The sequence below is a fragment of the Nomascus leucogenys genome, chromosome 20, assembly GCF_006542625.1.
Source record: "Nomascus leucogenys isolate Asia chromosome 20, Asia_NLE_v1, whole genome shotgun sequence".
Classification (NCBI taxonomy): Eukaryota; Metazoa; Chordata; class Mammalia; order Primates; family Hylobatidae; genus Nomascus; species Nomascus leucogenys.
Genome location: NC_044400.1, coordinates 67,452,882 through 67,475,770, shown reverse-complemented (window position 1 = coordinate 67,475,770; position 22,889 = coordinate 67,452,882). Strand labels below are relative to the sequence as shown.

The 22,889-nt window shown below is 44.4% G+C and overlaps 1 protein-coding gene across 1 annotated transcript in view; it reads right to left on the bottom strand.

The window, feature by feature from the left end:
• FAM184B (family with sequence similarity 184 member B) overlaps positions 1-22,889 on the bottom strand; it is a 147,555-nt gene that overhangs the window by 67,988 nt on the left and 56,678 nt on the right. Inside the window, exons 2-5 of the mRNA XM_030801156.1 lie at positions 14,463-15,215; positions 13,221-13,356; positions 11,336-11,475; positions 10,584-10,790 (exon numbers count right to left, since the gene is read on the bottom strand). Coding sequence (XP_030657016.1) covers positions 10,584-10,790; positions 11,336-11,475; positions 13,221-13,356; positions 14,463-15,215 — 1,236 coding nt within the window. The remainder of the gene's footprint in view (positions 1-10,583; positions 10,791-11,335; positions 11,476-13,220; positions 13,357-14,462; positions 15,216-22,889) is intronic.

Here is a 22,889-nt window from a genome sequence, read left to right as displayed (position 1 = left end):
TCAACAAATATTTATTGAGATCTACTACGTGCCAGGCACTGTTCTCAGAGCTGGGGAGATAGAAGGGAGAATTCCCACACACCAGGAGCTGACATTTGAGTGAAAAAGACAGGCAGCAATCAAAGTCCATGAGCAAATAAGACGGCAGACACTAGGTTAGATGGAGAAGTAATAAAGCCGGGAGGGGGCTCTGCAGTGTTGGGGAGGGGCTGAAATGTTAGATAACTTGGCCAGAGAAGTGCTCCAGAAAGTGACTTTGGAGTAAAATCCTGTAATAAGTGAGGGAGTTCACCAAGGAGATGTCTGGGTGTGAGGTTTCCAGGACCTGCAAAGGCCCTGGCATGTTCTAAGGACAGAGAGGAGCCGCCGTGGCTGGACTAGATGAGGTTTGAGGAGCACCATCTGAGGCCTCAAGCATCAAAGTAAGACTTACCAGTGAGGTGAAGGCCACTTAACTCTTGGTCAGAGGAGAGACGTGGTTGCAATTATATTTGGATAAGCTGGCTACTGTTTTTCTGTTTTTTTTTTTTTTTTTTTTTAGACAGGGTCTCACTCTGTCACCCAGACTGGAGTACAATAGCACAATCACAGCTCACTGCAGCCTTGACCACCTGGGCTCAAGCAATCCTCCTACCTCAGCCTCCAAAGTAGCTGAGACTACAGGTGCATGCCACCATGCCAGCTAATTAAAAAAAATTTTTTTTGTAGAGATGTGGTCTTGCTATGTTGCCCAGGCTGGTCTCAAAATCCTAAACTCCAGCGATCCTCCCACTTCCACCTCTCAAAGTGCTAGGATTACATGCATGAGCCACCACACCCAGCTTCACTACTGGTTTCCGTCTTGAGTACAGACTGACGTGGGTGGAGGGGTGGGGTGAGAGCAGTGGCAGGCAGGCCTGGGAGGAGGCTGTGGTGGTAACTGAGGTAAGAGTGATGGTGGCTGGGCCTGTGGTGGCAGTGCAGCTGGGAGGAGGGGCAGAACTTGGGATATATGTGGAATGTTGACTGACAGGACTCACTGAAAGGAGAGGTCAGGATGACACCAGGAGAGAATGGTGCCACCATGAACTGAGGTGGGGAAGACAGGAGTGGATTCAGAGACCATCTAAGGAGCTTGTCTGCACGTGTCAAGTTTGATACATCTGTTAGATGTCTAATTAGATAGATAGAGGGTCTGGAATTCAGGGGAGGGTTGTGGGTCGGAGTATGCATTTGGGAGCCATCAGCATACAGAATGTATAGAGGCATGCATTTGAATGAGAAAAACTAGGGAGAGAACATGAGGAAAATATAAGACATTAAAGAACCAAGCCCTCGGACACTCCAAAATTTCCTGTGAATTAGAGGTTACAATATCCAGCAGGTATTTGTAGAGCAGCTCTCCTAGGCTGTCAGTTGATTATAGACCTGTAGATCTAATGGACATGATAACAGTAGCTGACATTTGCCAAGCACATGCCATTTGCTGGCACTTTACACAGACCATCTCTCTGGTCTTTGTGAAAGCACTATGACTTAGGTACTACCACTAAGGCTTATTGTAAAGATAAAGAAATGACACTTAAAGAGGTTAAATGTCTTGCCCAGGGTCAAGATTCGAACTCAGGAAAGCCTGACTGGTTGACTGTGCTTCTTCCCCACCTTTCTACGGAAAATTTAGTTCCTAGTACAGAAAAATGCTTGAGTGTGTGAGTAAAGAGGTTGTCATGTATCAGACAACAGCATCACTAGGCTGAGCAGAGAAGACTTGTAGGAAAACCCATGTTTAAGCTGGACTGGAAGGATCATTAAGAACCGGACAGGACCAGGCAGGTAAATGTGGGAGCAGGGAGAAAGTACTCTTCATCAAGGTAAAGAACATGGAATGAAAGATGAACTAAAAGGCTGGAACCATTGAGTGTGGCTCACGTCTATAATCCCAACACTTTGGGAGAATGAGGCAGGAGAATTGTTTGAAGCCAGGAGTTTGAGACTAGCCTTGGCAACACAGCGAGACGCTATCTCTATGAAATTTTTTAAAAATTAGCTGGGCTTGTTGGCATGCACCTGTTGTTTTAGCTACTCAGGGGGCCGAGGCAGGAGGATCACTTGAGCCCAGGAGTTTGAGGCTACAGTGAGCCATGATCGCATCACTGTATTCCACCCTGGGTGTCAAAGCAAGACCTTGTCTCTAAATGAATGAATGAATGAATAAATAAATAGTAAAAGGCTGGAGGGCAGAGTTGGACAGGGGAGAGGTGTGGGATGAGGTAGGAGAGAGCAATCAGGAGTCTGCCTCTGTAGGGTCTTAAAAACCATGTTAAGGAATTGGAACTATTTAACACATTATAATGATGATAGGGAGTGATTGGAGAGTTTGAAACCAAGGTTGAATTTCCAGAAGATTCCACTGCAATGAAGATTAGATTACATGAAGTGGGAGACTGGAGGCAGGGAAATCATTGCACAGTCCATCATGAAATGGAGGTTGACTGGATCAGCATGGTACCACTGAGGAGAGAGGGAAGTGGAGGAATTCCACAGTCATTGAAGAAGCAGAATTAATACATTTGATGGATGATTGAATGTGAGTGGTGAGAAAGGGATCATGTTTGACTCCTGGGTTTCCAAGTTGAACATCAGAAAAGATACTGGTGCTGATCACCTGCATGACACCTTTATACTTTCTGTGGGGCCAAGCCCAGCCTAGGCCAGTGACTCTGGGGAGGCCCTTAGCATTTTTCCTTAGCATTCTTTTAAGTGAGGCCCTTAGCATTCTTTTAAGTGAGGGGTCAGTCACTTAAAAGAGAAGAAAAAATACCTGGATATTTAGCATGTGTATAGTTTCTGTTCAGTAAATCTATGATCCCCTTTTGCAGGGCTTATTGTTTTTGAGAGCTCATTTTCTAAACACAGTATGTAAATTCCCCTTTGGTTTCAAACAAGTTCAGGTAACTTAAGCAGTCATCAGCAGCAAGGCCATCCCTTCAACAAAAATTCATTATCTTTACTTCATTAATTAGCTTCTCATCCACAGAAGCTTTTATTGAACAGAAGCTTTAACATGCTTTAATAAAGAAGACACTCACCAACACTGCCAAGATGTGTTCACTGTAACAGCACAGTGACAATCACCTGTGATAATAATTTTTAGCATAAAGGAATGGCTATTTCTAATTTTACATAGCTTAACTTCCCAGTCTACAAGTGATTAATCATAGCTTCAGCTGTAACCTTGACAAATGAACCTAATGTGAAAAAAAATTCCCCCACAGATGGAAATAATCAATTTCAGCAGTAATTTTTGGCATTAGTAAGCTTCATGTTGGGTGCAAAATAATGTGGTTTACTTTCAGAAAACAAACAGTTCTGGGTCACTGGAGAACACAGATTTGAAAGAAGCATGCCCAGTCCATCTCAGCCCAAAGTGACCTTGAAGATTTCAACAGGAAAATTCCCTTAACTCAGGTAAAGAAGAAAAAAAAAAAAAAAACAAAGACAAGGACATTGAGAAAAAAGGAGACTAATGCTCTCAGATATTTAAACTGCTTCATCCCAGACCTGGAAGACTGTTTCATGGGCCATTAATTTATAGAATTCACAGAGCATTTTCATAAACTCTATTCTCACTGAACTTTCAGATACCCAGGAAAACAGGTTTTATGGCACCCATTTTACACAGAGGAAATCCCACTGCTGAGACAAGACGTAGATACAGGACTCACACTCATTTTCTGTTTCTTTGCCCAGATTGTCTACAATTACAGGTAATTAAGGAAAAGAGATGTAAAAGTGCCACTGTAAGGGAACAACAACTGAGCAATCACAGAAAATTACCATGTAGAGATTTCAGTTGGTGTTTTAAGACAAAACTTGTTAACTTTTTTCAAAAAGAAAAGTTAATTACTTGGTATATATTTAAAGTTCATGATGCAGCTGAGTCAACCAGTACAAGGCCTTAAATAATCACTCAGAACCAGTCATTAGCAATAATACCAACACTGATACTAATCAATACATGGGAGACCCCCTGAAGCATCCCAACTCAGTAGTAGGGCTTAACTAGAACTAGAGAAAATTCTACTCTAGACTCATCCTAACAAAGCTTAAAAATAAATCTGGAGAATTGAAAATGTTAGCCGGGCGCGGTGGCCCACGCTTGTAATCCCAGCACTTTGGGAGGCTGAGGCGGGCAGATCACAAGGTCAGGAGATAGAAACCATGGTGAAACCCCGTCTCTACTAAAAATACAAAAAATTAGCCGGGCGTGGTGGCAGGCGCCTGTAGTCCCAGCTACTCGGAGAGGCTGAGGCAGGAGAATGGCGTGAACCCGGGAGGCGGAGCTTGCAGTGAGCCGAGATTGCGCTACTGCACTCCAGCCTGGGTGACAGAGCGAGACTCTGTCTCAAAAAAAAAAAAAAAAAAAAAAAGAAAATGTTATATTATATATAATTTATCATAATAAAAATGTCTCACACAATGAAGCTTATTCACAAGTAATTTAACTGCCTGTCAAAACAAAATTCAGCAAAAAGGACAATAAAATCCAGACATTTAACAACTTAACATTCTCAATGTCCAGCATTCAATAAAAAATTACTAAATAGGCAAAGAAGCAGAAAAATATGTCTCATAAAGAGCAGAACCACCAGTCAATAAAAAAGACCCAAAAGTGACAGAGATGACAATGTTAAAGGAACAATTATAAATATATTCAATAATTTAAAGGAAAACATGAAAATAATGAGGAGGGAGAAGAAAACTATAAAGAAGAACAGAACGGAATTTCTAAGGCTAAAAATTCTAATATCTAAAGTGAGAAATGTACTGAATGGGTTTTTTAAAAGTTTAGATGGTACAGAAAGAAAGATAAGTAAACTTGAAGATACAGCAGGAGAAATTATCCAAACTGAAACAGAGAGACAAGAAATCTGAAAATGAAGAGAACCTCAATGACTTGTGGGACAATATTAGAAGAGAAGCAAGAGCAGGAAAAAAAATGGAAGAAATAATGGCCGTAAAATTTCCAAATTTCATGAAAACTGTAAACCCATAGATTCAATAAGCCTATAACAAAAACATGAAGAAAATCACATCATGGCATATCATAATCAAATTGTCAAAAACTAGTGATAAAGAGAAAATCTTGAAAGCAGTCGATAAGAAGAAATATACGATACACAAGGAAAAGAAGATAAATGTGGCTGTTAACTTTTCATTAGAATAAAATGCAAACCAAAAGATACTGAATGACATCTTTAAAGTGTTGAAAGAAAAAACAACTGTCAACCTAGAATTCTATATCCAGTAAAAATATCTAACAAAAATGAAGGCAAAGTAGAGAAAGAAAATATGTTGTGAGTAGGAGTTGACACACGCTACAAAAAAATGTTACAGGAAGTTCTTTAGGCTAAAGAAAAATGATACTATATAGGCACGTGAAGCCACCAAAGGAATGAAGACTGCAGAAATGGCAAACAAATGGGAAAATGACCTTTTTTCTCATTAAATTTTTTTTCTCTAAAATATGGTTGTCTGTTTAAACAAATATAAAAGCAATGTACTGTGGGATTTATAGCATGTGTAGAATAAAATACAATATATAACAACCATTGTATAAAGAACACAGAGGGTGAAATGAAAATGTATTATCATGAGGTTTGTATGTGTGAAGTAATGTGAAGTAATGTATTTCAAGACAGACCAATAAATTTAAAAGAGAGCATACCTAATAAGTCAAAGGTGGAGCTAGAAAATGGAATACCCCCAAAATACTCAATGTATCAAATTAAACGGAAAAACAGGGTGGGGAACAGATGTGACAAGTAGGAAATACAAGATGGTACACTTAATGATAATTATATTAAATGTGAAAGGTCTAAATGTCCCCTAAAAGGCGGAGATTGTCAATCTGTATAAAAAAGGATCCAAGTATACCACAAAATCACTTTTAATAGAAAGACACAGGTTAAAGTAAAAGGACAGATTAAAATAGACCTAGATACACTAACCATAAACATGCTGGAATATACATATATTATCAGACAAAGCAGACTGCAGGATAAATAATATTTCAAAAATAATAAGAATCAATTCATCAAGAAGACACAAGAATCCTAAATGTATACGCACAAACAAAAAGATTTCAATTTACATGAAACAAAAACTGAGAACAAAAAGGAGACATAGACAAAGCTACAATTTTGACTTGAGATTTCAATCTTCCTCTCTCAATGATCAACAGAACAAGTAGAGAAAAATCAGTAAGGACATAATAGACTTGAACAATACTATCAACAAACTTGACCTAATTAGCTTTTATAGAACACTCCACCCAACAGCAGCAGATTCAGATTCTTTTCAAGCACACATGAACCATTCATCTAGACAGACCACGTTTGGGCCAAAAACAAGCTGAACAAATTTCAAAGGAATAAAATGACAGAATCTATTATCTAACCACAGGGGAACCAAATTAGAAATCAATAATGAAATGATATCTAGAAATGTCCCAAATAGTTGGAAATTGAACAATATACTTCTAAATAACCAGGGGTATTTTGGGAATCGATAGAAATATGAAAAAAAAATCTGAGATTTTGGTGGTAGTAGCAAATAATAAAATTTGAGAAAATGTCATTAATATTTGTTATTTAAAATTAGAAAACAGAGGCCATAATGGTTCGAGGTGACATATTTAAGATTTGACAGTGAGAATGCTCTCCCCAGGCACAGTACTTATTACACACTGACTTGACTCTGGTTGTTTGACTAGATCTTGTCCTCCCTACCAGACTGTTTGTTCCCTGAAGACATGGCCGATTCCTGTATTCCTGCATTGCTCGAAACATAAATATGCATTCAGTCAATGGTAAATAAACAGTAGATGGATAATGGCAGAGTGAGGACCCAAATGTTAGTATCTACGGCCCAGGGCAATGTATATTCTTTTATACACATAGACTGGTACAGAGCAAGAATTACTGGCTATGGAGTCAGGCAAGCCTGATTCATATCCAACTTCAGTTGTGTTCTACTCAAGTTACTTAATTTCCCAAGTTCCTTGTCTATGAAATGGAAAAACAACAACAGAGCTGAGGTCAGGATCTGAATGCTGAGTAGAGAGTTGTCATTCCTTTTGGCTGCCAAAGATCTAGCCTCCCTTCCATTTGGATGTTTGAGAACTCTCCATCTGATGGCCAAAGCCCTCCTCTTATCATAGACCTGGAAAACACCAGACTGCCCGCAACTTGAGCATGGGCACATGACTGAAGCTCCCCAGTCAGGCGCACCTATCCTGGATTTCAAATCACAGGCCATGATGTGGACAGTGGGAGGCACACAGAACTTGGCACCTGCTGCAGAGGCAGCAGGGCCAGCTGTTCTAGAGCTGTACTGACCAACTGAGCTCTCTGTGATGATGGAATGTTCTACAGTGTGACGTAGCTAATGTGCAGAAATCCCTCAGACCTGTGCTGGCCAATAGGGTAGCCACTGGCCACATATGACTAGGGAGCACTTGAAATGCGGCTAGTGCCACTGATGAATAGAAATTTAAATTTTATTTGATTGTAATTAATTCAAATTTAAGTAACCACACGTGTCTAGTGGCTCCCATATTAGATAGCTCAGTCAGTTCTCCAGGCAATGCCCAGGGCCCAGTGTTGGTGGTGTCGGCTGTGTAAGCTGCAGGTCCAGGTTCAGAGGTGGCAGCATAGGTGTTCTAATCTGTTTTGCAATAGATTTGGGACATTATTCCTGGCTGGGTAGCTGCCAAGCCCAGTTCCCTGGTCTTCCATTACGCTTTGTTAAATTCCTTTTCTACCTAAACTCCCAGGTGGGTTTGTGATTCTTGTCACCAAGAATCCTAAGTGATACAAATAAGAATTGCAGGAGTGATTAGCACAGCTCAGGAGGTGCTGAATACATCAGCTGCATCCCTTCCCTAGGAGTCAGTGTATGCAAATGCTAATTATAGGATGTGTACTGTGCTGTCCGTCAAGATTCGGTGACAGTATCATCTCATCTGGGGTCAAGGAAGGCATCAAGGCCTCCAGGTCAGCTCCAGCCCACCTCCTATAGTGTGTTCTTTAGGTTAGGGTAGCACTCAGGATACAGAATATACCTGCTGACAGGGGCTCAAAGAAATAGTGCACTCCTAACTCTAAAGGGGAAAATGGTATCTATTTTTAGTCCATAAACCCTAGATTGGAGGCCTCTTTAAGCTTTCACCTTTCCCAATCTGCATGGCCTAATTTAAATTCTCAGTTCTTGGAAATGAACCAAATGTAAAACCAAAAAAACAAGTAAGTGCAATTTATTGCAACATGATTCATATCCCAAATGGAATCATGCCCCCTATTAAGGCTGAAGTGAGATTTACACATTCAGAGTCAGGTGTGGCTGACAGGTTACCAGGGCAACCTGTAGCTCTGTGAGAGCACCTGCGGTCCCTCCTGCCGCTTGTGGCCGGGGATGGAAAGAGTGTCCATCTGTTTGTCTGAGGATTAGATTTGTGCAACCAGTTGCAGCTCATGGGGAGAAAAAATGCTTTCAATACAGCTGCCTACCCAGTGTGAAGGTGGGGAAGCCACGGGCTCTGGAGTCAGGATATCAGATTTGAATTGCAGCTCCACCGCTTAGCTGTGTGTCTTGATATATAATATCTTTGAGCTTCAGTTTCCTCAACTCTAAATGGGGATATGAACATTTTGTAATATTGTTGGAAAGATTAAATGTGTTCTAAAGTATGAGGTACTTTATAAAGTATACTGGTCATGAAATAATATTATCACACATTGTGTTACCCAATGCACATGGAAATTAACAATGAGAGCTGGGCATGGTGGTGCACGCCTATAATCCCAGCACTTTGGGGGGCTAAGGTGGGAGGATCCCTTGAGTCCAGGAGTTCAAGACCAGCTGGGCAGCACAGTGAGATCCCCATCTCTACAGAAAAATGTAAAAATTAGCCAGGCATGGTAGCATGCACCTGCAGCCCCAGTTACTCAGGAGACCGAGGGGGGAGGATCCCTTGAGCCCAGGAGGTTGAGGCTGCAGTGAGCCATGATCACACCAATGCACTCCAGCCTGGGCAACAGAGAGAGACCCTGTCTCAAAAAAAGAAAAAACAGAAAAAGAAATTAACAATACCTACCATATCTTGAACTTTCATTACATGCTTTGCACTAAGGGTTTATATATACTATAATACCATAATTAATTTATATAATAAGCCCTTGAAGTATTTAGCCCTATTTCAGAAATCAGGCTTTAGGCCAGGCACAGTGGCTCACGCCTGTAATCCCAGCACTTTGGGAGGCCAAGGAGGGCAGATCACGAGGTCAAGAGATCGAGACCAACCTGGCCAACATGGTGAAACCCCGTCTCTACTAAAAATACAAAAATTAGCTGGGTGTGGTGGCACATGCCTGTGGTCCCAGCTACTTGGGAGGCTGAGGCAGGAGAATTGCTTGAACCTGGCAGGTGGAGGTTGCAGTGAGCTGAGATTGCGCCACCGCACTCCAGCCTGGTGACAGACCAAGACTCCGTCTCAAAAAAAAAAAAAAAAAAGAAAAAAGCAAAAAAAGAAATCAGGCTTCAGAGAGCTTGTGTCAGGGTTAAGACTTGGATCCAAGACTAGTCTTGATCTTTCACGAGTTCATTTAACACATAATCTTGAGTATTTACTACTCGTAACCCCCACACAACAGTGTATGCCCAGTGATACAGGATTATCTTTCAGTGGACACTCAAAGCTGGTACTGCAGAATCTCGGGCTATAAAGAGGCCTCCTTGTAATAATTAAACAAAGCATTCCACCTACGTTCACAATGATATTGCTTCATACTTCATTCTTTTCTGAAATCTTCACATATGTTACTTACTTATTCCAGCAAACCCAAGAGATGAGGCTTCGCATGCCTTGCCAGCAGAAAGCCACCCTGTTTGGAGGGAGAGTGGAACAGCGCACAGAGGCAGAATTTCCCCTCACTTTGGCACGCTGCTCATTAATCACCTGCATCGACCTGCTGCCCACGTGTCCTAGGCACTAGGATACACCTGTGTCTTCACGTGGTTCCTCATTAAATCCTTGCAGCTACTCTACAAGGTGCTATTATTATCATCCTCCATTTTACAAATTAGGATCCTGAGGCACGTGGAATTTCCCTCTGTAGGGGCCCAGGTTAAATCACTTGAAGTGTGGTGATAGAATGGGGAATTGGATCCAGGAAGTCCTCCAGGCCTGCATTTTTGGTTCATGGTATTTCTCTGTATGTTTTTGCAGAGTAAGTAGAGTTGAATTTCCCTAAGTTCACCACTCATGACACGATTCCACCCCATGTCAATGACTCCAGGCCTATAGGGGTGTCCCCTTGTCTCCTCCAAAAGACCCTGAACTCCCTTTGGAGAAGGCATAGGGAGCTTTGCTATCTATCATAACTGTATGTTTCATTTGTGTGTATTCAGAGAATAAGCTTACATTTGTACAGAGCAGGAGCTCAGTAAATGTTTGAGGAAGAAAAGAAGGAACAAAAAAGGAAAGAAAAGAGGTGGGAGAAAGAAAAAAGAACCGGAACAGTCTCTATGGAAGTAGGCCTCACCTTCTGCAGTTTCTTTCTTTCAGCCTCCACGGATGAGCGAACGGATTTGATTTCCACAGTGTGCTTCTTTACCAAGTCTTCCAGTCGCTTCACTAGCTGGTCTTTGAGATGCTTCTTCTCCTCTTCTGTCTGATGTTTGATTTTACGAAGGTCTTCTTCATACTGTTGCTTCATATATTCTGTGTCAGCACTTGCCTCTTTCTTGGTCTATAAAAAGAAAAAGGACCTTGTAAAACCACTGGGGAGGGGTGAGGAGCAGGGAATCACCATTTCCCTTTCATACAACTTTTACAACGTTTATACACTGTTTTTACAGCATGTAGCACAAGGTGCAATCAATTTTACAAGACTATATATTTAATGTTAGTAAAAGTCTCCACCACTGGAAAAGGGCTTTTTGGAATGGTGTATCTATTATCATGAGATCAGATATTTCAGCCCATACTGTGGTAGATTTTAAATAATGCTTTGCTTGTTTTGACTGGGAACATGCAATGAGATCCTAAGCCAGTTTCCAGTTTCCCAGAAGCCGATGATAGAGCGCTGGGAGGATTCTACTACATTCTCAGTCTCCTGGTTTCCAGTGGCATGGAGTAGGCAGTAAGTTCGCTGGAATTCTACTCTAGGAACTACAGGGTCTGCTGATTCCAAGTGGATCCACTATGTTTGGGGACTGGCCTCTACCTGATGCTTATAATAGATAGCAAAGCTCTCTGTGCCTTCTCCATCCCCAGGGCTGGGTCAGACACTACCTGCATATCTGTGCCTCCTTTCATGCAAGGGCACTCCTTGAGACAGCTTTGATCCTGCTGAGGATTAAGACTGCCGGCTTCCAAGTCATTCTCTTCCCCCAGGACTTCGTTCTCTGAAACTAGCTCAGTCTTCATGGCATCTGCAAGCATACATTTCAGCATTATTTGGAATGCTCTTGGCCATGGCCTCCTGTTCAAGGCTTTCTGCTGTCGGGCCCGTGTTCCGCTTTTCAACCACTTTGTCCAACATCCCCTGTGTAATTCCTGCCCTGTGGTCTGCTGGCCCTGAAGCATGGTCAAAGTAGCAATTCTCGTCTCTTCTCAAGAAGCCTTGTGAGCTTAAATAACTGTCCTGCTCTCCCTTCCTAAATAATCTCCAAATCTTTTTGACTGCGGTTTCTATAGGTTAAAAAAATTGAGCATGTTTCAAATATATGTTCTTTTAATAGGAATTTAAAGGATGAAACAAAAACAAATATTTAATATAAGCAGAATGACTAAGTTTTCCTCCCATATTCTCTGAAGTACTCATGTCCCACTTTTGAGACCTCTGCTCGAAACCCACAACACCTTTCTGGTTGTGGGTACCTCCCCTTCTCTGCACCTTTCTGCCCCATGGTGGCATCTTTCCCATGCACATTATTCGTCTGCTGCCTGGGCCATGTCTACGATACCAAAGCATGCTGTGGGCTGTAAGGTACGGGCCCATGAGCTCCCTGAAGGCAGCTCCCAAGTTTTGTGCCTTTATATCTCCCAGTGTCAAGAGCTTTCTGTTGAGGGGCCTAGGGGATTAGAATCATGTATTTTTGGATACAAGCAAGAGCTCTGTCACCAACCAGTTGGCTGACCTTGAGCCAGCCACTTATCCTTTCTTGGTCTCATTTCTTCATCTGTAACATGAAAGATTGGCAATACTTTTTGGGCTGGGCGTGGTGGCTAACGCCTGTAATCCCAGCATTTTGGGAGGCCAAGGTTGGAGGATCACTTGAGCCCCAAATTCAAGACAATACTTTGTATTTAATTTATTTTTTTTTTTTTGAGAGGGAGTTTTGTTGTTATTGCCCAGGCTGGAGTGCAATGGCCCAGTCTCGGCTCACTTCAACCTCTGCCTCCAGGTCTCAAGCCAGTCCCCTGCCTCAGCCTCCCAAGTAGCTGGGATTACAGGCACCCGTCACCATGCTTGGCTAATTTTCTTGTATTTTTAGTAGAGACAGGTTTTCACCATGTTTGCCAGGCTGGTCTCGAACTCCTGATCTCAGGTTATCTACCTGCCTTGGCCTCCCAAAGTGCTGGGATTATAAGCATGAGCCACCATGCCTGGCCTGTATTTAATTTTTTAATTTTTATTTTTTCATAGAGATGGAGTCTCACTATGTTGCCCAGGCTGGTCTCAAAGTCCTGGGCTGAAGTAGCCCTCCCTCCTCAGCCTCCTAAAGTGTTGGGATTACAGGCATGAGCCACCATCAATCTGCCCAACCAGATTGACAATATTTATCACACAAAATTTTTGGAAAGACTCAATAGCTTAATTGTGTTAAATGATGTTAAAAGTGTAAATCATTGTGTAAGTGGTGGGGGGTGAAGCGAGTCAGTGCTAAGAATTTCAGGCACTGTGGTGAGCCTGGTGGGGAAATATTTGGGGGCAAGGGGTCCTTTCACATCACACCTTTTAGATGTCCAACCTGAGCCAGCTCCAGGTGGGGCAGCTGTAGGTGTCAGCTCACCTGTACCCTGCAGGGATTGGTCTCACCCACCAGGCAGGTCACATCAAGCAGCCCTGCCCCTCCTCTCTGCTCCCTTAGCAGGCTTAAGGCTGCCAGTAGCACCAGACCAACCTGGCAGCTAACCTTGGGTCTTTTAAGGAAGTCATTCCAGGGCCTCTCACCTGTCTGCTGTGTCCCACGACACTCCTGCAGCATCATTCTGTCTTTGGCAACAGCCAGCTTCTCCCCAAGTTTTTTTGCAGTGCCTTTCAACTCTGAATTCTCCTGTCGAGCCTCCTTAAGCTGCACATCCAGGTCCTAAACAGACAGGAAGGGTCCCATTTCTCTGGTTATAGCTCTGTATAGAGACATCCTGTGTACACAGAAGAGCCATCAGACCTGAAAGGCGGGTATGTGCACAGCAGAAGCCCTGAGGCAGTGGAATTCAGTGGCCCAGGGCTCATCAAATCCCTCCTCATCCTCTGGCCTTCCTTTAGTGAGGATTAAATAAGATAAAGTGGTAAAAAAAAAAAAATGCTCAGGGAGTGTTAGAAATGTTAACTGCTGCTACTTGTAGAGATGGGGCTCTGTGCTTTTGTGGGGCTCACATAACTGAATCATCAATGATCCTGCTCTCTATAAACACAAAGTCCTGGGGATTTTAGGTTGCTATGAAACTGACAGGGGCTTTAGAATCAGGCTGACCTGAGTTCAAACACTTATTAGCCATGTGCCAATGTAGGCTAGTCCTTAAGCCTCTCAATTTTGGTCTTAGCTTTTCATCTGTAGACCGTAGGTTTCCAAATTCTCCAACGTTAGGGACCAAGTCTAACTCACCACCTGTCCCTTGCCCATAGCTCTGGGCCTGGCAGATAGTCAGTGTTCAATAAATATCTGTGGTCAGGGTGCAGTGGCTCAAGTCTGTAATCCCAGCACTTTGGGAGGCTGAAGCAGGTGGATCACCTGAGGTCAGGAGTTGGAGACCAGCCTGGCCAACATGGCGAGACCCCATCTGTACTAAAAATACAAAAATTAGCCGGGTGTGGTGGTGGGTGCCTGTATTCCCAGCTACTAGGGAGGCTGAGGCAGGAGAATTGCTTGAATCTGGGAGGTGGAGGTTTCAGTGAGTTGAGATGGTGCCACTGCACTCCTGCCTGGGTGACAGAGTGAGGCTCCATCTCAAAAATAAACAAACAAAACAAATTATATATATATATATATATATATATATATATATATATATATATATAGTGTGTGTGTGTGTGTTTGTGTGTGGAATGAATGTAGGTGAATTCAGTGGAGATAATAGGGCTCACCTCCCTAGGAGGCAAGTGCTTAGCACAGTGCCTGACCTATAGCAGGTTCACAATAAGCAGCCCTGCTGATTTATCCCTTTGGGGTTGTAAGTAGAGATGCTGCTTTACCTGAATCCTCTCCTTCAGCTTCTGGGCGTACTTCTTTAGGTCACTTATCTTGCGGCCTCTGTGCTCCAGGTCTCCTTCCAGCTTCCGGACCTGAGCCTGCAGGGCCGACTCCTGGACCTGGAAGTTCTTGCGGAGGTCCGACTCCTTCTCCTGCCACTGCCACAGGGCCTGGCTCACCGACTGCTGCATGGCCTGCCGGATGGCCTCGTTTTCCCTCTCGTAGGTGGCCTGCAACTCCTCGGCCTTGCGGGCGTAGTCCTTGCTCAGCTGCTGGTTCTCCACTCGCAGCCGCTGCACCTCTAGCAGGACCTCCTGCATCTCCGGGCCCTGGCCTGGCTCTGACTTGGTTTCAGGGCTCTCCTGAGGCAGCCGGCCCCGCGGGGTGGCCTCGTGGCTCGTCAGGTGCTGGAGCCTCCTCTCGTAGTCAGCCTTGAGCTCCAGCATTTCCCTGGAGAGCGTGAGGACTCGCTCGGCGTGCTCCGCCTCCACCCTCAGCTCTCTCTCCTTCGTCTCCAGCCTGCACGAGGCCGACTCAGCCAGCGCCTCCTGCGTCAGCCTCTTCTGCAGCTCCAGGGCGCTCTCCAGGGCCTGGATGCGCTGGAGAAGGGCCTCCTCCTCTGCGCAGCCCTGTTCCTGCAGGAGCCTGGCCTTGGTCTCTGCTACCGCACTCTGGAGCTCCTCCTGGTGCGCTTCCCGCAGCGCCTCCATGCTGGCCTCGGCCTCATCCTGGCGGGTGTTCAGGGCATAAATCACCTGCAGGAAAATCAACAGAGCCCAGTTAGGGTGAGGGGGCTGGGGTGTGGGAGGGCTGAGGGGACACAGCAATATTCTCCTGCATGGCGGTTGATCTGCACAAGTGGCACGTGAGAAGAGGATTTGCGTGCAGGGGATTTATTAGAAACTGTTCCCAGGAGAAGCCAGTGAGAGAGCTGGAAAGCGCGACAGGGAAGGACTTGGATTGGGAGCAAAGGGGTGACATTGCCCAAAGGCCCCAGAGAGTGCAGCTTTGGCCCAATTCCGAAGGGGACCTCTGCAGTACGGTGGGAATCCATGGAAGAGTTTTAAAGCAGAGAAGTGATGTCATCTCATTTGTTCAGAAGGAACACTTTGGAATGCAAACCCCCGAACAAAACACTTAGAAAACTGGACAGAGGCTGGGCGCGGTGGCTCACGGCTGTAATCCCAGCACTTTGTGAGGCAGAGGCAGGTGAATCACCTGAGGTCAGGAGTTCGAGACCAGCCTAGCCAACATGGCGATCCGGTCTCTACTGAAAGTACAAAAATTAGCTGAGTGTGGTGGCACGCCCCTGTAATCCCAGCTGCTCGGGAGGCTGAGGCAGAAGACTCACTTGAACCCAGGAGGCAGAGGTTGCAGTGAGCTGAGATCACACCATTGCACTCCAGCCTGGGCAAAAAAGAGTGAAACTCCATCTCACACACACACACACACACACACACAAACCTGGACAGAGCAATATATAAAAAGGCCAGTATAACTTGAAAATCAGCTAATGTAATACCCCACATCAACAGAGTAAAGGACAAAAACCACAGGATTGTCTCAATAGACACAGAAAAAAATATTTGACAAAATTAAACGTCTTTGCATGATAAAAAACCCTCAACAAGCGAGGCACAGAAGGGACTCTTTTCAGCCTCATAAGGCACATCTAGGAAAAGTCCCCAGTTAACACCATACTCAATGGTGTAAGACTAAATGCTTCCCTCGTAGGATCAGGAACAAGACAAAGATGTCTGTTCTCCCAGTTTTAACACAAAAGAAAAAAAAAATGCTGTCTTTGCTGTGTGAAGAACTGAATGAAGGAAGACAGGAGCACAGTGAGAAGCCGGGGAATGAAGAATGACTCCTAGGATGTTGGCCTGAGCCACAGGTCGGTGTTTCCTGAAATGGGAAAAACTGTAGGTAGAACAGGTAAGCAGAAGAAAATCGGGAAGTCTAATTTGGACATAGTAAGTTTGATGTGCCTCCGGACATATTAGTGGAGACGGCACCAAGGCATAAACAGAGATAAATGTCTGGCGCTCAGAGGAGGGAGCCTGAGCTACAGATAAGGGGGGTGGAGTCAGGAGATTTTTGTTGCTGTTCACTTGATGAGAGATTCCAGAACATATTTGTAGGATGATGGGAATGACCCCATGGAGAATCCAGAAGTTGAAGCCAGGCACAGTGGCTCATGCTTGTAATCCCAGTACTTCGCGAGGCTGAGGCAGGAGGATTACTTGAGCATAAGATTTCGAGACCAGCCTGGGCAGCGTAGGGAGACCCTGTCTCTACCAAAAAAAAAAAAAAAAAAAGCCAGGTGCAGTGGCTCACGCCTGTAATCCCAGCACTTTGGAGGCTGAGGCGGGCGGATCACATGGTCGGGAGTTCGAGACCAGCCTGGCCAATATGGTGAAACCTCGCCTCTACTAAAACTACAAAAATTAGCTGGGCGTGGGGTGGGCGCCTGTACTTCCAGCTACTGGGGAGGCTGAGGGAGGAGAATCACTTGAACCCGGGAGGTGGAGGTTGCAGTGAGCAGAGATTGCACCACTGCACTCCAGCCTGGGCGATAGAGCAAGACTTGGTCTCAAAAAAAAAAAAAAAAAAAAAAAAAGGCTGGGCGTGGTGGCACATGCCTGTTGTCTCAGTTACTTGGGAGGCTGAGGTGGGAGGATCACTTGGGCCGGGGGCGATTGAAGCTACAGTGAGCCATAATCCTGCCACTGCACTCTGGCCTGGGTGACAGAGTGAGACCCTGTTTCAAAAACAAAACAAACAGAAATTGAAGCCCCAGGAATAACAATAGATAATAAAGGGCCAAAATCCCTGAGAACGGTACCACAGAGATTGGTTTTAAGAGCCGCAAGAACACGTCCTCATGGGGATAGGATGGAAGGAAGAGGTGGAGACAGGTGTGTGGCACTTGGGACAGGTGAATGAGGGAGCTCTCACCTTGTAGACATGAGAAGGTGGCTTCTACATTCTCAGTGGAATGAGACAAGGTCACTAACAGTGAGCTGAGATGGAGGACAGGAAGAAAGCATAGAGGTGTGAGGTGTGAGAAGTTGTGAACTCATTTTTAGGAAGGGGGAAGCCAATGGTCTACGTTACAGTGTGGCATCAGAGGCTGTGTTGAGTTACAGTTCTCTCTGCTTTGCTGTGAGATTTTCCTCAGTCAGGTTCATCTGAATGAGTTCAGAGAAGGACAGGAAGGATGGATGGGTTATCTGGAATTGGACTTTTATTTGGTGGGTGTGACAGAAAGAGAAGACAAGGTATTTTCAAGGGCCAGCAAGCTGGAAAGATGGAGCGGAAGTAGTTTTTTGGTGATGACAAGGTCAAGTGGCAAAGGGAGCATGTGACTGAGGCCAAGTAGAGGAAAGGATCACTGGAGATACGGGGGTCAAAGACTGAGAAATCCAGGGCAGGGTGAACCCCACATGAGACGTCCTCACTGAGAACAATGCAAGAGAAGCTGAGCTGGTGTAGAGGCCGTGGAGTCAGATGCCAAACACGACACTGGCTGCCTGGGGCATTTACAATCAGAAAAGTTTTCCTGAAGACTCCCCACCACACCCTTTCACACTGATTTACTTTTAGCCTTTGTGGGTTGCTGGTTTTTCCTTATCCATGAGGCTGTCTATTGAACTAGACTCTAACTTCATTGCCAAGTTCCTACTACTGATTCACCCATGGTTTTCAAACTGCACTCCTTGTAGTCTTGAGTTCTCTGATGGAGGTCAGGGCAACATTGGGGATCCTGGGGGAGGCTGAGCAAGTGGGGACCCCCCCATCAACCAGGGAAGAGCTTTCACACTCAGCCTTCCCTAGCATAGAGTTTAGAAAACAAAAAAAAAAGCTTTGTGTGGCTTTAAAAAAAAGTCAAAAACTAGAGGCTTTGATAATTATGAAATAGAAAATAGACCAATCGGGAATAGTATATGAGAGGAAGTTTGGGGTATCACTGTGTGCCTGTGTGTCTATGCATGTGTGTGTTAATTACAAAATCATCATTGAAGGCCAGATGGCACCACTAGAGGTGACATGTGTAACAGATTTAACAACGGTTTACCTGGAGGCTGCAGATGTTGAAGAAAGGGTGAACATATATCCAGGACACAGCCTAAAATCTTATTTTTCATTGTCTCTGTCTGATATAGCTATTAGTTTTTTGTCTGTCTTCCTCACCAGAATGTAAGCTCCAGGAGAGAGAAGGTTGGTCTTCCTTGTTCATTACTCTTCATCCCCATTGCCTGGCTCAAGTGGACACTCTAAAAATTATGTGAATGAGTGAATAAAGGAGTCAGAACTCTGCCTTGAATGTAACTCAAGGTGTGAGATGAGTTTGACATCTTGTGAAGTCCTGGGAGAATAAGCACTACCTTGAGAACCATGAGGCCAACACTCTGTCACGGACAGGAGAAGGAAGTCCCCTTGTCCTTCCAGGAAGATCCCACAATGAAATGAAGTGCTGTCTCCAAAACTCCTCCCTCTCATCACTTGGTGCACAGGATTTGGCCACTTCTGTTAATTTCTGTGACCTCCTAATGACTTCCATCCAAGAATACATCTGGAAGCTGAAATTGGTTTCCCATTGGCTATAATTTATGTTAATAACAAATACCATTTTAATCAAATTTCCTTTGTGCCTAGCACAGGGATAGGTGCTATATACACATTCACAATCTTGGAGGATCCTCATGGTAACCCTGCAATTTGGTATTTTTCTGAGCAATTGGGGTTCAGAGAAATTCAGTAACTTTTGCGAAGTCCCAAAGATAAGAAGGTTTGAGTAATGCTGAAGCACACGTTCCATACCTGGTGCCACAACGCATCTCACTGTCTCACTCAGTCATTTATTCATTCACGGATTCACTGCACATCTCGGATGTGGCAGGCTCTGTGCTGGGCACTGGGGTTACATGCTGGCCAATAAGACAACTGAATTTGCAACCTCAGAAATATTATAATTCAGTAGGAGAGTCAGATAAGAAAATGGAAAGTTTCAATGCACTGCGTTGAGTGCTATGAGAGGATTCATCACCAGTTACTATGGAAACACAGAGGAAGCGGTCTGGGAGGAACGAAGACTTCCCAGAAAAAGTGGGCCTTGCCTCCTCATCCTCGGGGTGACCAATCCCCTTTTCCATGTCAAGCTGCACATGGACAGGAACAGTATCACTTCTCTGGGCTGCTCGATAGCACTTGGTATAAAGTTGAGTACACAGTAGGTTCATAGTAAGTATCTGCTATGGGGCTACTATAGGTCATCAAGGATTCACGCTTTCCTTCCACAGCGAAGAGCTGCTGCAGAGCAGCCATTGAGCAGAGGCCCCATTTCCTAGCTTCTTGCATTTAGGTGAGATCCTATGACTGGTGATTGCCAATGGAATTTGGGTAGATGGGGTGATGTGTGTCATCCTGGGGCCAATGTGGGGACATTAAGAAGGGCTCATGTCCTTTCCACAGTTTCTTTTTTCATCTGCCAACTTAATGCAGAGGAGTCAGAGGCCTTAGAGGAAGGCAGAGTTCAAGATTGAAGGCATCCGAGCCCTGAAGGACCAGGGAGAAGGCCACCTACTCCCTCAGGAACACTGTCTGTCATCAGTCTTTACATCAATAACTACCGTGTTGAGCCTCTGACATCTCGGCATTTATCTGTAACAGCATCTATTAGTACCTGTTTGGGGTCCCTGAGACTAACTCTGGGTTTAACCATTTATTAGAGGACTCAGTATATAGCCATGCTCGGGGCTAGGATTTATGACAGTAAAAGGTACAAAGCAAAATCAGCTAAAAGGAAACGTGCATGGAATGAAATCTGGAGGAAATCTAGGGGCAAGCTTCCAAGGTGCCCACCCAAAATTAACACAAACTCAGATTCAGGGTGGGGGTAGCAGAGAGGGTACCACACGGTGGGCTCACAATGTCTAAGGGCACTTCGGCATGTTCACATGGAGCCACAGTGTCTGGCAACCAAAGTCCCCAAATCCAACAAAATGTGGTATCCCTTGGGGACACAAAGAATCTGCCCGAACTGTTCTGTCAGGCTGAAATCTGGTAAATGGTTCCTCCCCTCCCCTTCCCCTCACCTCCCTGCACAGAAGGTTACTCATATATCCTTTCAGGGATAGTGTGTGCATAAACAAGAATGTTATGTTACATACTCCATATCACATATTTTCACCGTCTTTTATACACATACACATTCATCTGCACCTTGATTTTTTTAAACTTCATAATAGATTTTGGAGACCATGCTATTTCTGTACATAAAGAAATTAATGTTGGGGCCAGGCGCAGTGGCTCATGCCTGTAATCCCAGCACTTTGGGACGCCAAGGTGGGCAGATTGCTTGAGGTCAGGAGTTCGAGACCAGCCTGGCCAACATGGTGAAACCCCGTCTCCATTAAAAATTTAAAAATTAGCTGTGCGTGTTGGTGTGCACCTGTAATCCCAGCTACTTGGAAGGCTGAGGCAGGAGAATCACTTGAACCTGGGAGGTGGAGGTTGCAGTGAGCCGAGACCGTGCCACTGTCACTCCAGCCTGGGTGACAGAGTGATACTCTGTCTCAAAAAATAAAAATAAAAACAAACAAAAAAATGAAATTAATGTGGTCAAAAGACACAAAATTTCAGTTAAAGGAATAAGTTCAAGAGATCTATCGTATAGCACAGTGACTGCAGTTAATAACAACATACTGTATATTTGAAAATTGCTAAGAGAGCAGATTTTAAGTGTTCTCACCACAAAAAATGATAAGCATGTGGGGTAATGCATATGTTAAATAGCCTGATTTAGCCACTCATCACATATGCATACATCAAAACACGCTGGAAACCATAAATATATACAATTTTTACTTGTCAGTTTAAAAAAAAGAGATTTCTCATTTTAATTTTTGGCTGCTTCATGTGCCATTGTGTAAGCTAGAATTTATTTCTCTGCCTCCTTCTGAGAGCCATTAAGTCGTTTCTGTGGGAGATTATCGACATGTTTCTCATTTCACTGTTATTAAGTAAAATTTTCTTTACTCTTTTTTCCATTTCTGCCAGTAAGCCTGAAGTCTGCTTTTTGCTTATAAATGCAACTAATAAAATTCCAATGCCTGGCCTTAAAAAACTCATCTTCATAATTAATACAGGAGCCTCAGGAAGAGATGAAAGAGGAAGGAGGACAACATACCTGCCATCTTGTGTCACAAAACTAGCTCAAAGAATGTTGAGAATGCTTGCAAGCATCCAGTGTGTCTTCCTGTGCAATGTGGAGATGTGTGCAACTCATCTGTGTGCAATGTGGAGATGTGTTCATCTGTGTGCAATGTGGAGATGTGTGCATTGTGGAGATGTGTTCAACGCTGACCATGCAAGGGCACTTCTGGGACTGCTCCCCGGGACATGTGCTCACTCTTACCACATCCTCCCTTTTCTCCACCCTCTCCACTCCCTTCCCCTCATTCTATACTTGTTCTCTGAGCTTGACCCCTTTTCTTCTCCTAGGTTTTTTTGTTTGTTTGTTTTTTGAGGGACAGGGTCTCTCTCTGTGGCCCAGGCTGGAGTGCAGTGGTGTTATTATGGCTCACTGCAGCCTTGACCTCCTGGGCTCAAGTGATCCTCCCACCTCAGCCTCCTGAGTACCTGAGATTACAGGTGCATACCACCACGCCTGGATGATTATTTCATTTTTATTTTTTAGAGACAGGGTCTCATTATGTTGCCCAGGTTGGTCTCGAACTCCTGGGCTCAAGTGATCTGCCCGCCTCAGCCTCCAAGAGTGCTGGGATTATAGGTGTGAGTCACTGTGCCCAGCCCTCTCCTAGTTTAACAGTCTCTTTTCATCTTAACATCTGTCCTTTTTCAGCCTGTCCCTCATGGTCAATCATTTCAATTACATTCTTGTTGACATCTCCAATCCCCTGCTCAGCTCATCTTTAGCCTTGCATTCTTGGCATTCTCAGTACCAGAGCTTACGCTCATTCTATTCTATTCTATTCTATTCTATTCTATTCTATTCTATTCTATTCTATTCTGTTCTGTTCTGTTCTGTTCTGTTCTGTTCTGTTCTATTGTCTCCCTCTGCCTTCCAGGCTGAAGTGCAGTGGTGCGATCTCGGCTCACTGCAACCTCTGCCTCCTGAGTTCAAGCGAGTCTCCCGCTTCAGTCTGAGTAGCTGGGACTAAAGGCACATGCCACCACACCTGGCTAGTTTTTTGTATTTTTAGTAAACACGGGGTTTCACCACGTTGGCCAGGCTGGTCTAGATCTCCTGACCTCAGGTGATCCACCTGCCTCAGCCTCCCAAAGTGCTAGGATTATCAGTGTGAGCCACCACACCCTGCCCAGAACTTATCTTTTAATATATGCTCAAGTTATTTCACCTCTCTGAAGATCAGTTTTCTTGCCTGTAAAATAGAGAGAATCCA